General features: G+C 53.4%; 7 protein-coding genes across 7 annotated transcripts; 2 read left to right on the top strand and 5 right to left on the bottom strand.

Moving 5' to 3' along the window:
• Nucleotides 1-340: 340 nt before the first annotated feature.
• Nucleotides 341-945, top strand: ats1 (Peroxygenase 1; the record flags this gene model as incomplete). Its single annotated transcript, XM_062945156.1, has 3 exons — nucleotides 341-380; nucleotides 460-910; nucleotides 939-945. The coding sequence occupies 3 exons, from the start codon at nucleotides 341-343 to the stop codon at nucleotides 943-945; spliced, it is 498 nt and encodes a 165-aa protein (XP_062801078.1).
• A 33-nt stretch (nucleotides 946-978) lies between these two features.
• Nucleotides 979-2097, bottom strand: QC764_300260 (uncharacterized protein; the record flags this gene model as incomplete). The annotated part of the gene is made up of 1 exon (XM_062945155.1): nucleotides 979-2097. The coding sequence occupies one exon, from the start codon at nucleotides 2095-2097 to the stop codon at nucleotides 979-981; it is 1119 nt and encodes a 372-aa protein (XP_062801077.1).
• A 365-nt stretch (nucleotides 2098-2462) lies between these two features.
• On the top strand, nucleotides 2463-5937 carry SWI6 (transcriptional regulator swi6). The gene is made up of 3 exons (XM_062945154.1): nucleotides 2463-3096; nucleotides 3156-4806; nucleotides 4861-5937. Exons 1-3 carry the CDS (start codon nucleotides 2794-2796, stop codon nucleotides 5526-5528), a joined length of 2622 nt encoding a protein of 873 aa, XP_062801076.1. The 5' UTR covers nucleotides 2463-2793; the 3' UTR covers nucleotides 5529-5937.
• A 299-nt stretch (nucleotides 5938-6236) lies between these two features.
• Nucleotides 6237-8392, bottom strand: QC764_300240 (uncharacterized protein). Its single transcript, XM_062945153.1, has 6 exons — nucleotides 8105-8392; nucleotides 7495-8048; nucleotides 7169-7439; nucleotides 6818-7100; nucleotides 6514-6760; nucleotides 6237-6455 (listed from the first exon to the last, which is right to left on the bottom strand). Exons 1-6 carry the CDS (start codon nucleotides 8213-8215, stop codon nucleotides 6317-6319), a joined length of 1605 nt encoding a protein of 534 aa, XP_062801075.1. The 5' UTR covers nucleotides 8216-8392; the 3' UTR covers nucleotides 6237-6316.
• A 248-nt stretch (nucleotides 8393-8640) lies between these two features.
• Nucleotides 8641-9693, bottom strand: QC764_300235 (uncharacterized protein; the record flags this gene model as incomplete). Its single annotated transcript, XM_062945152.1, has 1 exon — nucleotides 8641-9693. One exon carries the CDS (start codon nucleotides 9691-9693, stop codon nucleotides 8641-8643), a length of 1053 nt encoding a protein of 350 aa, XP_062801074.1.
• Nucleotides 9694-10579: 886 nt separating this feature from the next.
• On the bottom strand, nucleotides 10580-10949 carry LAG1_2 (sphingosine N-acyltransferase lag1; the record flags this gene model as incomplete). The annotated part of the gene is made up of 2 exons (XM_062940342.1): nucleotides 10580-10614; nucleotides 10643-10949. The coding sequence occupies 2 exons, from the start codon at nucleotides 10947-10949 to the stop codon at nucleotides 10580-10582; spliced, it is 342 nt and encodes a 113-aa protein (XP_062801073.1).
• Nucleotides 10950-10961: 12 nt separating this feature from the next.
• LAG1_1 (sphingosine N-acyltransferase lag1) lies at nucleotides 10962-11485 on the bottom strand (the record flags this gene model as incomplete). Its single annotated transcript, XM_062940341.1, has 2 exons — nucleotides 10962-11374; nucleotides 11476-11485. 2 exons carry the CDS (start codon nucleotides 11483-11485, stop codon nucleotides 10962-10964), a joined length of 423 nt encoding a protein of 140 aa, XP_062801072.1.
• Between the last annotated feature and the right edge of the window lie 1404 nt (nucleotides 11486-12889).

Genomic DNA, 12889 nt, shown 5'->3' with positions numbered 1-12889 from the left:
CCCGAACAGACACACTCTGCAGCGTGCGGTGAGGGATCGGAAATGGATGGCGGGGGTCGTTGATTGGAGTAAGCAGAACACAAAATCGCACAAGCCATGTCAAGAGATGACCCAGTAGTTTACACACATGCTGAGGATGAACTGGTGATCAGATCAGCTCAGATCAGATCCCCACATCCCCAGATACACGCGGTCAACACTGTCGATGGATAGGCGCGCCCTTGGGTGGGTGGTACCTAATCGATTATCCAATTGACCCCACCACGGAACTTGTTACAGTGCGGGGCATTATTGACTCGATGGTCTTCCACAAGACACAGAAGCTCAGCGTATGTACAACATGTCTCCAGATCCAATTGTTCGTCACGCTAGACGCGAGGGTATGTTTCCCACCGATTGCAGCTGTTCCAGCCCGAAATACACCGTCACACAAGCTTGGTATTGACTGGCACAACACAGATGTTCCCGCCATCCTCGAGCTGATCCGTGAACTCGCCGACTATGAACACGAGCTCAGCAGCGTCGAAGCCACTGAGGAAAAACTACTATGTACCATCGCCTTTGCCCCCTCCTCGTCCACATCTACCGTTCCTGCTGCCGACGAAACCGAGCCGACATCCTCAAACAAGCCAGCCCGCTGCCTGATCCTCCTGAGCCCCCAAGGCATCCCCGCTGGTATCGCGCTGTATTTCTACAACTATAGCACCTGGCGCGCCCGCCCCGGCATCTACCTCGAAGATCTCTACGTCAAGCAGAGCGAGCGCAAAAAGGGGTACGGCAAGAGACTGCTAGTCGAGTTGGCCAAGGAAGTCGTGGCCTTAAAGGGAGGGCGGCTTGAGTGGAGTGTGCTCAAGTGGAATGAACCCTCCATCAAGTTCTACGAAAGCATTGGCGCCAATATGATGAGCGAGTGGGTTGGCATGCGTGTTGACGGCGAGGGGTTGAATAAGTTGGCAGCGCTTTTGGACTAAGAGAGCCTTATCGTGCCGATTTCCGTCCCCTCTTTTTTGGGCCCTGGGTTTTGTTGCTGAGCGATGCGTCGACTGGCAGGGACTCAAAAAATTCCATCCCAGAGGTTGTTGCTGTTGGAGCCTGGAAAGGTGCCCTCGCCCAAGTGACACGATAGCCACCCTTTTCTGGGTCGCGCGTCCCCTTTGCAGTGAGGAGCCATATCGACTTGACGAGACGTTTCCAGAATTTGGCTGTGTATATGTGACGGTCCACTGGCTGAGTATTCCCGTGTGGCGTGTTCTCATCCAAAGCCCCGCTGAGCAACCTTTGCTTCTTATTTTGTGCAACATCAACCAGGCCAACCGGCCTCGTAGCGTAGAGCTGCCATTTCCACTCGCCTGCTTGCGCGTCGGCATCTCCTGCCAAACTCTTCGCGGCAGACCTCCGAGAGGGTACGTACCATCCGGCCTCTTCAAATTTCCCTTCGGCCACCAGAGCAAGCCTGTCCCATTCGGATTCCGGCAACGGAGGAAGTACTCGGTCGGCCAGGCTGGCATATAGCTTCCTGACCTTCGTTCTCGCCACCTTTTCCGGGAACGGATTGCCGTACACATTCTCCTTTGGGATATCCTTGTCTGGCGAGACGGCGTGCTTGGGAAGCAGGGGCCCTCTGGGAGAGGATGGAAGACTTGTTTTTGCCTGGACCTTGGCAAATGCAAGAAGGGCCTCGGTATCCCACCCATCCAGCCAGTCTGGATCCCTATCAAAGCTCCACGCTCGGGTACCGCTCACTTGTGCTTCCAGTTCCTCGGTGGTAGCTGGGGACGGGCGTCGTACCAGATTGCTAAAGAGGTCCCGGCGTCGACTGCCAGTGCGGCCAAAAGCTTTGAGCAGAATCTTCTGCATCCGGTTCATGTCACCGGCATTGGCAGCGCGCAAGACTCGGAGCTCATGATGGGCATCCTTGAGCTTCTTTCGAAGGCGGTCATTGTCAACGTGGCCCTTCTGATATCGACGGAAGCGGTCCTTGATCTGGTGATCGACATGTGGACGGGCCAGCGAAGGCAGGTATGACGATTCGCGGAGGAGCTGTCGATAGAGGCCAAGAGTGGTCGTTGGAGGGGGTAATTGAAGTGGTCGGGACATGTTGCGGAGAATCAAATCACCCAGGCTCCCGTGCCATGGCTGGCTGATGAAGGATGCAGTGAGTGCTTCCACTGCTGTGCATAGGAGAAGAGTTGGGAAGAGGTGCCGTCGAGAAGAATGATGGTCTCCAGTGGGAGCTTGGACCACCTGGAATCGAGGCTCAACGGGTGCACGGTTAAAAAAAAAGCAAGAAAAACACAACCTGCAAGGTAAAAAGATAAAAGAAAAAAAGAGGATGGTCTGTGCGGCTGGCGCGTGAAGTGTGCGGCGCCAAGACGTAGGCCCACCTCGCTTCCGAGTAATTGAAGGGCACGCGACGAGAACAGAGGGCGCGCAGCAAGACAAGGCGCGAAAGAACACGAAAATCACACGTCTTAATTGATTAGGAACTCTATCCGTATCTTTGCTCCATACTTTGCTTCAACTACTTGGACCAACTGCTTGGTCTGTCGCTATATTGTACGACCTCTCCTCGACGGCCCACCACCGCTCGCAACAGACGGCCGATTTCTCTCCTCCCTCTGTTCTCCTCCCTCTGCCCTCCTCCCTCTGCCCTCCTCCCTCTGCCCTCCCCCCCCTCTCTCGAGAATATCGACGACAACCACCACGACATCACACTTAAGCATATCCTTAATCACGCCCCATACATACATAATATCTTTACCGTATCGTATTCTTCCCCGGATGGCCTGCTGAATGGCCTCGGCAACCGTCGCAACCTCTGTCGCTGCCACCTCCCATCGCCCGTCCTTCTCTGGGCCCGCCTCCACCGCTCTGATACCCACTCCCACCGCTCCACCTCCCCAGACTGCTGCCACTATGCAGTTGTCACAACAGATGACCGCCTCGCAGCAGTCTCATCAGTACCCCCAGCCCTCCTCCCAGCAGCCCTTCTCCATGAGCCAACCCTCCTCCCAGACTCTCAACTTGCAGTCTTCCTATCGCCAGTACACCGACCCAGCACCGCAGCCCGCTGAGCATGTTATGCCTATATACTCGGTTAGTCCTGGATCCTGAACTCCCTTCCTGGTGTGTGGACAGCTTCTAACTCTTTCCAGGCTCTCTACTCGGGTGTTGGTGTCTACGAAACCGAAGCCAATGGCATTACCGTCATGCGCCGCCAGAGTGATGGCTGGCTCAATGCGACACAAATCCTAAAGGTGGCAGGGGTGGAAAAGGGACGCCGGACAAAAATATTGGAAAAGGAGATCCAGACGGGCGAGCATGAAAAGGTTCAGGGTGGCTACGGGAAATACCAGGGCACATGGATCCCTTTTGAACGCGGTCTCGAGGTTTGCCGTCAGTATGGCGTCCACGAGGTGCTCCATGCACTTCTCACCCACAAGCGGGGCCAAGATGGAGGAAGCGCCCCCGATGTCGACACGCCAACAAAAGAACAGGCCATGGCTGCCCAGAGGAAGCGTCTGTACAACGCAAGCTCTCAGGAGAGCCGCGGAGGTGGTGTTCAACAGGGTGGCACATTCTTCAAGAGCATTTCGTCAACCGCATCCCATGCTATCAATGCTATTAGCAAAGCCAGGTTCGAGTCGCCCGCTCCCAGAAATCGCAACCCTCCGTCTCGCGCTCCCAGCTTCCAACGCCAGCCGTCCATGCAAGATGCTGGTGACTTCCCACCAAACTCCCAGCACAGTTTTGTGTCCAACTATGGGGCCCCCGAATCCGCCTTTGGTTCTCAAGAGACACAGCCGGTGGTCAACGAGACGGTCGAGCCTGCGCGCAAGAGGCAAAGAATTCTCACACCCGCTCACAGCTTTGGAGGGCTCACCCCGACATATCCAAGTATGAACCCCTACGCCGAGAACTTTCCCGGGTCGCCCACCGAGCCGAACGAGTCGTTCATCTATTCCCGGAACGAGCCGGAGTATGCTCCTGGTCCGCTGCGTCCGCTGCCATACGAAACAGCTCCCGAGGCCGAGGCGAAACGCAGCATGCTGATGCAGCTGTTCCTCAACACGGCCGGCCCTGACGAAAACCAAAAGAGCATCCTCCGCAACATGATCCCGCAAGAACTTGACGGTCCCATTGATGCTCAGAGCAACACAGCCCTCATCTGGGCTGCCACTCTTGCCCGGATGCCGCTCTTGAGAGCCCTCGTGGAGGCGGGATCTAGTCCATTCCGTGTGAACGCATCCGGAGAAACGGCCCTGATGAGGGCTTGTAATGCCACCAATTCCATGGAACACGGGTGCTTCCCCGATCTTCTGGACATCCTGGGCGGTACCCTGGATGTGAGAGATGACAAGGGCAGGACGGTGCTGCATCACATTGCCCTCGTCAGTGCGGTACAAGGTAGGAATGTATGCACCCGGTACTATCTTGAGAGCTTACTTGAGTGGGTGGTCCGCCAAGGGAGCAATCCAAGCAGTCAGAGCCAGACTTATGGAAGCAACGGGCTTGCCTCGTCAAGAATGAACATTGGTCGGTTCATGGGAGAGATTGTCAACGCACAAGACAACCGAGGTGACACGGCCCTGAACGTGGCAGCACGTGTGGGCAACCGAAGCATCATCTCACAACTCATCGAGGTTGGCGCAGACCCTGAAATCGCCAATACCGCCGGTTTACGTCCCTTGGATTTTGGCATTGGGCTGGCAGATGGACACTCTGCCAGTGGCGAGACCGGGGAGAGAAACGCTCCTCAGGGGTCGAGACAGAAGAGCAGGGAGAATAGCGATGAGGTTGTCAACTGTGGGTTAATTTCCTTGCCTCGTCATGCGACATCCTTACTGACTCTAACCTCAGCCATCTCTCATCTTATCAACGAGTCAACCTCTCAGTTCCAGGGCGAACTCAAGAAGAAGCAAGACGCTATCGACGCGCTTCACGGATCTTTGCGCACAACCTCGGCCCAGGTTGGCGAGGCTCGCCGCAACCTAGAAGCTCTTCAAGAGAAGCTTACTGCCCAGCAGCTCGCCCGTCAAAAAGCCTCCAACCTTGCGCTGGCCTGTGAGGAGGAGGAAATGGGACTTCGTCAACTCGTACAGCAACACCGTGTCTCCGTCGACAATCTTGGGCCTGAGCAGGACTGGGCCGCCGAACTCAGGGCGGTTCTCACCGAAGCAAAGCAGCAAACAGCCGACGACACCGGAGTGGACGGCCACCTCGCCGCCGACGCGGACAAGCCACATCCCGCTGCTCGTCTCCCTAGTGCCGCCGTGTTGCGTGCCAGAATCAGGGCGGTTCACGCCAGAGGGGAGCAGACACGACACATGGTTGGTAGACTGAAAGCACGGAGTAAGCAGCGGGAGCTGCAGTACCGGAAACTTGTCTCACTCTGCACACGCCGGCCAGAGGCAGAAGTCGACCGGCTGCTCGAAACTTTGACGAAAGCCGTCGAGTCGGAGAAGGGCGAGCTTGAACTTGGAAGAGTCAGGAGATTTCTTGGGGGGGTTGAGGGTGTCGTTGCTTGAATATTTCTACACGTTGTCATTAGGAAGTGGTGTTCTCTTGCTTGCATTAGGATTGGCGTTGAGGGAGGATATTTGGCCTTGTCCATTGTCACACATACTGTCATCAGAGTCTTGGATGACTGTCCCTATGGACAATTATTCTGTATTCTTTCGGTTGGTCTTGTCGAACGGCCTGTTATTCAGGTCGAGTCTCTTTCTCTATCATTATACTACACTTCTTACCGCCATTCAGTATACCACACACACCAAGCATGGCGCCGTTGGCTTGCAAAGTTGATATTCGATAGAAGCTTTGGGGAACCGAGGGGAATCAGATGTTTGGCCGTTATATATTTACCAAATATTGAACATGATACATGTACCTACCCATATGCATGCTGCCGTACCCAAAATTTGATGCATCGAGGCCAGGTTTTGCCTGAATGATCTTTTCACCGGCGCTTCGCGCGCTGCCAGTGCAGCAACAGCAAGTCGACGACTCGCTGACAACGTTTCTGGTTCAACACGAGTTCAGCCGTACATGCACCCCAACGTTCGCAAGACTTTACGGGTATCTGAGTCGACCGGTTGCACTTGTTGCAAGCCAATCAGTGCTGTGTGTCATGCACTTCCTGAGAATGTGCTATGAGTGGGGGGTTAGGCAAGTGTGCCTTTACAACGGCGCCGGAGGATGTTAAGAGGCCTGAGGAGGCGGTGGTGTACAGATAACACAGATGTTTGTTGGGTCGGACTTGATGCCTTCTTCACAGACGGCTACTTCTCATTTGAGCCAAGGTACCTATCAAACTTCACACTTCATACATCTCGAGCTTGGAACGAGCCTCCCTATACTCCCGCTCAATACCCTCAACATGCTTGCTCGACCGGGGCCTGATCTCGCAGGGAAACGGCAACGGGCTAGAGTTGAACCCGTCCGAAAAGGCAAATCTTTCCATTCATCAGTTCCTTTCTTGCAGACCTCTGATGGGGGTAAGGGAACACTCACATGTCAACGTCGATCTCTTTGCCGGTCTTTTCATCATTCGCAGGCTTCACATCAAACCCCCACAGTATCCTTGCAATGTTGATACTGACGGACGCCTGGCCGAGGTGCATCCCCGGACAAATTCTCCTACCCCACCCAAACGCGCTGTGGCCGGTTGTGCCGGGGTAGGCTGCTATCCTCTCCTTGTCCAAGAAACGCTCTGGGAGAAAAGTGTGGGGATCAGGGAAGTCCTTTTCATTGAGGTGGACTGTTATTGTTAGTATGAGCTCTGTTTGAAAGACTTCAGCAGAGAAGGGATACGTACTACTCCACAAAGGCGCGATGATGGTGCTCCCCTTTGGGATGTACATCCCCTTGTACCAGTCATCTGCCGTGGTGGCGTGTGGGGTGCCACCCAAAACAGCGATGGGTCTCCAGCGGAGGGTTTCGGAAACAATGGCGTTGATATAGGGGAGATTCGGCAGGTCGTCAAACGTGGGCATTCTGTCTCGGCCAACAACATCATCGAGCTCAGCTTGGGCTTTTGGGATGAACGAATGCCCGAATTTGACACAAGCAAGCATGAACGACGCCAAGGATCCTGCGGACTGTTGTTTGTTTTTGTTTGGTTAGTCTTGAGGGGAAAAAGGGGGCTGGTTCAGAGGTAACAACATACCGTCTCCACGCCAGCTCCAAAAGGTGTTCCTGCCGTATACGCCACCTCCAGGTCGGTCATTCCCAGTCCTTTTTGTTCATCCAATAAGTGCTTGGCGAAACAGTCCGGCAATCTTCCCTCGGCCATTCGAGACTTGACATCGTTCATCAACGAGGTGTACATCTGAACGTCCTTTTCCCTTTGTTCCAACACCATTCTCTTCCAAGGGGCAAGAATGGCGGGGACGTACTTCAAAGCAGGATAACGCTCGACTGCATATTTACCTGGAATACTGTCATGCGATCAGCTAACTGAACCTGTTCGTAGGTGGGATAGGGGAAAATTACTTCACCAAAGTCAACCTCTCCATCGCCAACCTGTTCATCTCAACCACCTCGTCCTTCCTCACGTCCGTCACCCTCCTCCCGTACGTCACCATGACAACCACACTGGCCGCATACCGCTCCATCCACTCCCTAAATCCTTCAGGTTTGTCGAGCAGCTCTTTCATCAAAACTTTGCTCTCCAGGCTCTGAATCCACCTGTACTTTTCTGACTGTCTCGCCATGAACCCGCTATGAAGCAGCTTCCTCCATCTTCTCCAGAAATCATTGTACCCAGCCATCAGCCCTCGCAAGTTGTTGGAGAGCAGCTCCTGGCCCATGATGAACCGTGGGCGGCTGGAGTAGATGCTCCCTTTGCGCTCGAGAAGGTCCCATGCTGCTTGAGCTGAACCTAGAAGGATGGTGGGCGTGGGGCCGAGTTGGAGGTAGACTACGTCGCCGTATTGTTGGTGGAGTTCTCGGAACCAGAGCCAGGGTTTGGAGATGCCTGTTTTGAGGGTTGGTGGTGAAGGAGGGAGTGAGGAGCGGTGGCGGGAGAGGTGATAGTTTTGTTTCAACTAGTTGAGTTAGCAGGATGAAACCATGTGCAAGCGGAACAGATGCCGAAACTCACACGTGGATAGTTGAGGATGAGATATGTGATTCCTAACCCCAGGCCTACTGTAATGAAGAATGTTGATAGCATCTTGAGATAGTCAAAGGAACATCTCTCCTCACCAGCCATTTCGAAAAAAAAAAAAAAAAAAAAAAACTTGACAACAAAAGAGTGTTGAGCCTACGACTCGAGACGTTTCATGTCGTAATAAGCAGCTGAACGCACCGCAATTGGATGCCATTCCCCCTCATTCCGACACTGCCATCTCGGAGATCGGATGTGTATACCGACGGCGAAATCACAGCTTCCACGGTCGTCAAATGCCGGGTAAATGAATCCATTTCCCCAGCATGAGCTTGCCCGCATTCTTGGCGGCAAGCTTGAGTGGTGACCAATTGGGGTTTTTTTCCTCCAGGAAGCTACTCCGCACGTCGGGAACCGGGTCATGCCACTCTCACTTGTCTAAAGGATGTCATTTTCAGCCGTTTTATCATTCATTTCTCATAAACACCATGTACCTGGCAGCTATTCTGTGAATTTCCATATCTTCATAATTAGATCGTAACCTTGACCACCTGTCCTCCGGTCAGATTTCCGGCTACAGCACCTCCTGTTCCAACATAAATGTGACCCCCGTCAAGGCCCAGAGCAACGGACGTGGGCGTCTTCAATGTGATGCCCGTATTTCCAGTTGCAACACCCCCAGGCCCGAGAACAACCGTCTGCGCAGTGGTCCCGTTGTTGTATCGCTTCACCTTGAGCAACGACCGATCCTGCCAGGCAATATAACCATCCGTATCCCCATCCACCACCAAGTCATCCAGCGAGTTCGTAAACCCAACAGGATCATCGCTCGTTGCCGTCATCAACACCTCCATCCTCCCGACTTTATACCCCAAACTGTTAACCTTGAACCGTCCGTAAACCCCCCTCGCACTATTGGTGAAATACACCCATCTCTGCCCGCCGTGCCGCTTGAGAAACAGCCCGTTCACCCCCGTGATCCCCAGAGACCCGCTCACGTTTGCCGGGTCCCCAAACAGCAACGGGTCCGCAAAAGCGACGCTGCTCGTCCGGGTGACGGTGTCGACCCTCAAGATCCTCCCGCCCCGGGAGTCGGCGCTGAGAACGACATTCCCCACCGCCACGAGCCCGTTCGCACTAATGACCCCGGGAACGGGGATTGTATCCACCACCGTCGCGCTCGACGCGTCCCACCCCAGCGACACGACGTACACGTTGACCGTGTTGTTCAAAAACTCAAAGTTGTCCCCGAGGATTCCAGCGGTGACGGCGTAGCGGTTTGTGCCGGATAACTTGGCGATGCCGGTCTGGGAGGTGGAGTTGGGGAGGGTGGTCACCACCGAGACGGAGGAGGTGACAGGGTTGAGGATGTGGAGCGGTGAGTTGGTATCTGGGCCGAAGTGGACAAAGGAGGTGAGGAGGAGGCGGGCGTCGGGGAGGACGAAGAGGTTTTCGATGAAGATCGGGTTGGTGGGGGGGAAGGAGAAGATTTCTGTGGCGATGTGGGAGAGGCCACGGAAACTTCCTCCCCTGGCGGCGGCGGCAAGGGGGAGGAGGGCGAAGGGAAATCGTGACGGCTTCATTTCTCCTCCTTCTGCTGTGGCCGAGAGGGTGAAAGTGAGGATGAGCTATCTAGAAGCCAGGTGTAAGCCGCAACGCTGTTATATACCCCAAGTTGAAGGCATCATCAGTATCATCCGTGAGGCTATTGACAGGGGCTGGGGGGGGTCCGCTGTAACCCCTCCCCAGAAAATGCAACCAACGTCCCACCTCCCTAGCCTAGAGTAAGATGGTGCGGGCTCGGCTTTGGTATGGCAGACGTGCCGAAACCGCTCCCAGAACTGCAGAAGAAGCGGGAAACGTGCAGTGAATCCCACGGTGAGGGTAGTCTTCGGTACCTCTTCTTGGGAAGGGTTTAGCGGGCGTTGAACTAGAGCTGCTGCCAAGGCAATAGGCACTTTGTAGTTTTGGTTGGCTGCTGGAGCCACAAATCACCCGGGTGCCGAAAGAAAAGCAAAAGAGACGGAAATGGGTTAGTTGGACGTAAAAATAGAGTCAGGTAACGGTGATTGACATGATTATGAACACATGTGAAGCCTTCTTGTGATGAGAACTTTCACAGGACCACCTCGATGCAAGTCCTTTTCAAACCCTGAAATATCACATTCCAAGCACTCTTGATTCGATCAACCTGTGTACCTATCCCAGCTTCGTACCAACATGAAGCCACATGATGCTCAGGTATACACTGTAAGCATCATCTGTACTCTGGACGCCCACCCTTCCTATGCGCCAACCCTTGAGTCGGTCTGTTGTTGCCCACCTCTGTCACCGACGTATCATCCTTCCCTCTCATCCTCAGCCTCAGACCTGTCATCCTTTGCCACCCCAAGAACAACACACTTGTAAGCGCTCCTAAACAAACAATACAACCAAAACATATTCAACGACTGTAACAAAGCCAACAGACTAAATGTGGTGACGTTCGCCAGCGGGGACTTGTACTGTCCAGCCTCACAATCCATCACATACGGCCCAACAGTGCTGAACTCCCCCCAGGCAGCATCGAGTACAAGATCCGCAAGTTGATGTAGTGCCGCAAGTAAATCCACATGACGATACACAGCCCAAACGACCAGCCCTGCGCCTTGCTCTCCACGTAGTTTAGCGATTTTGATAGCGAAGGGAAAAAGTCGCTGATGTCGTGAGTAATGTAGACCGCGGTACCCATATATGCAAAATGAAACCGGTAACTCAACGCCGCAAGCGCCACCGTGACGACGTGGTGTCCGATGAGCTGGTTGAAATCCTTGCGGCGAGCTTCCAAGCCCAACACCATCACCACGGCCTGCTACATCCAGAAGGCGGCCTGGAGGAGGTAATAACACTTGAACCCTGCCTCGTGGGTGCGGTGCGGGAAACCCTCGTACATTCCGTGCGTGTCAAAGTACCAGACTGGGGTGCGATGCATGAGATACATCCCCCAGGGTCCGATGATGGCGATGTGCAGGGCTGTGTACATGTTTTCGGCGAAGCGCGCTCGTTTGGCGCGTGAGAGTATGCCACATTTGAGGGTGAGGGGGTTGAAGATCTCTTGCATGCAGAACTCGCGTGTAAAGGTAAGGAAAACGGTGTAGAAGATGACAAACGCGATGTCACGGGGGCCTTTGCCGTACTGCGCTGGAGTGAAGCCATCTCCCAGCTTATAGGATGGAAGGATGAATGGATAAATTGGACTTGGCTGGGTCGGATTGATGGCGTAGGCTAGCAAAATTGCAGCTGTGAGGATCAAGGGCAACCCACGAGCGGCGGAATGAGGTGGTCAGTGGTTCTTATCTTGACACGACGTTTGGCGTCAGGCGTACTGGGAGCCATCTTCGATATGGAGCGTGCTTTTGATGATGAGAGTGAGAGCACCGAGGTTGCCATGGTCAACCACAGACATGACGGGAAGAGGATGGGAAGCAGGAGAGAATGAGTGAGGCCTTGTATTTAAATGTGGGTATGTAAACAGTCAGTCTGGTTCCGCACCAATGATGTGGCTTAAACGGATGATGCATGCTGGGCCAAAAGAGCCCCAACATCATCCCGTTGTCGCTCGCTCGAGTGGAAAGACCAACCAACAAAATGATCTAGATTACAGGGGTGATATTGGATGGCTGCCATCGATGTTTTTGCCTGCTTTACCTCTCGCCAGGCGTTCAGGGGGCGTGCGAAAAAGCAATGCAATCATGAACTCTGTACAATGTTGGATGGTGTGCGCTATTTGTATGAGGACCTACCTCAGCTGATCTTCTCAGGTACATGTGCCTCCCCTTCAGAGCCCGGACTGCATCCTTGCACCCAGCTCTATCACATCCCGCACTGCAACATCACGATCATCACCCTGAGACTTGTGAGAGTCATCCAAAACAGGAAAGCTTGACATGGCTGGCAGATTTTCCAGTATTTTGCGCGGCAGCAATGCCACCCACGGTAACTGAATACACCCCAAGTAAAGACACAATGCCAGCCCCTGAAATACCGCAAAGAAGCGACCATTCTCTGGTCGAACTTTAGCTTGGTGAAAGGCGCCACAATGAGTGGAAGACAGAGCGATAGGAGTATGGTTCAACTCAGTGAAGAAGATACGATTTGGATCTGTTGTGTCCGAGACTGTCATGACGGTCGAGCTGGAGCGAGAAGCAATTGTTGTCGCTTGATGAGTATAGAGTGGCAGTGTTGTGGTAATATCCGGTAAGGCTGCAAGGTATGGCACTTAAGTAGGTAATAAGATGTAAAACAGATGCGGGCTTCTTCCCATTGGGACGCTTGCAACTGTACACCTCGATTTGTAGAGCTACTATAGACTTTTTTTTGATAAACAGTAGCAGCCCTTTCTGTACCAGCATCAGTGAGGATGACTAGGTACTCTTGACATCTTTAAGCATGGTAGAGAGACAGGCCGCAGAAATTTGGTGGTGCTGGTAAATGGGGGCAAGGTAAGCTGTGGTATAAATGCATTGTCGTTTAAGGAGAAAGAAAAGAGGAAAGGGAGGTTGGTAACCGAACCCGATATAGCAACCAGGCTTGTAGATAGAAAATATATAACGAGATGAGATAAATAACTATGATGAGGAAGAAAATAGTATAGCTGTGTGTACATAACAGTAAAAACTAAAAAATAGAAAAGGCCGGGTGGATAGGTATCAAGCAATACAGTTGGCAATAGTGTTGCTGTGCGTGGGAGATGAAGGTCTAGCTCAGAAACAGTTGAAATTTTCAATCAGAAGAGAATAA

Source organism: Podospora pseudoanserina, chromosome 3, assembly GCF_035222485.1.
Source record: "Podospora pseudoanserina strain CBS 124.78 chromosome 3, whole genome shotgun sequence".
NCBI lineage: Eukaryota > Fungi > Ascomycota > Sordariomycetes > Sordariales > Podosporaceae > Podospora > Podospora pseudoanserina.
This window is presented reverse-complemented; position numbering and strand designations above follow the sequence as displayed.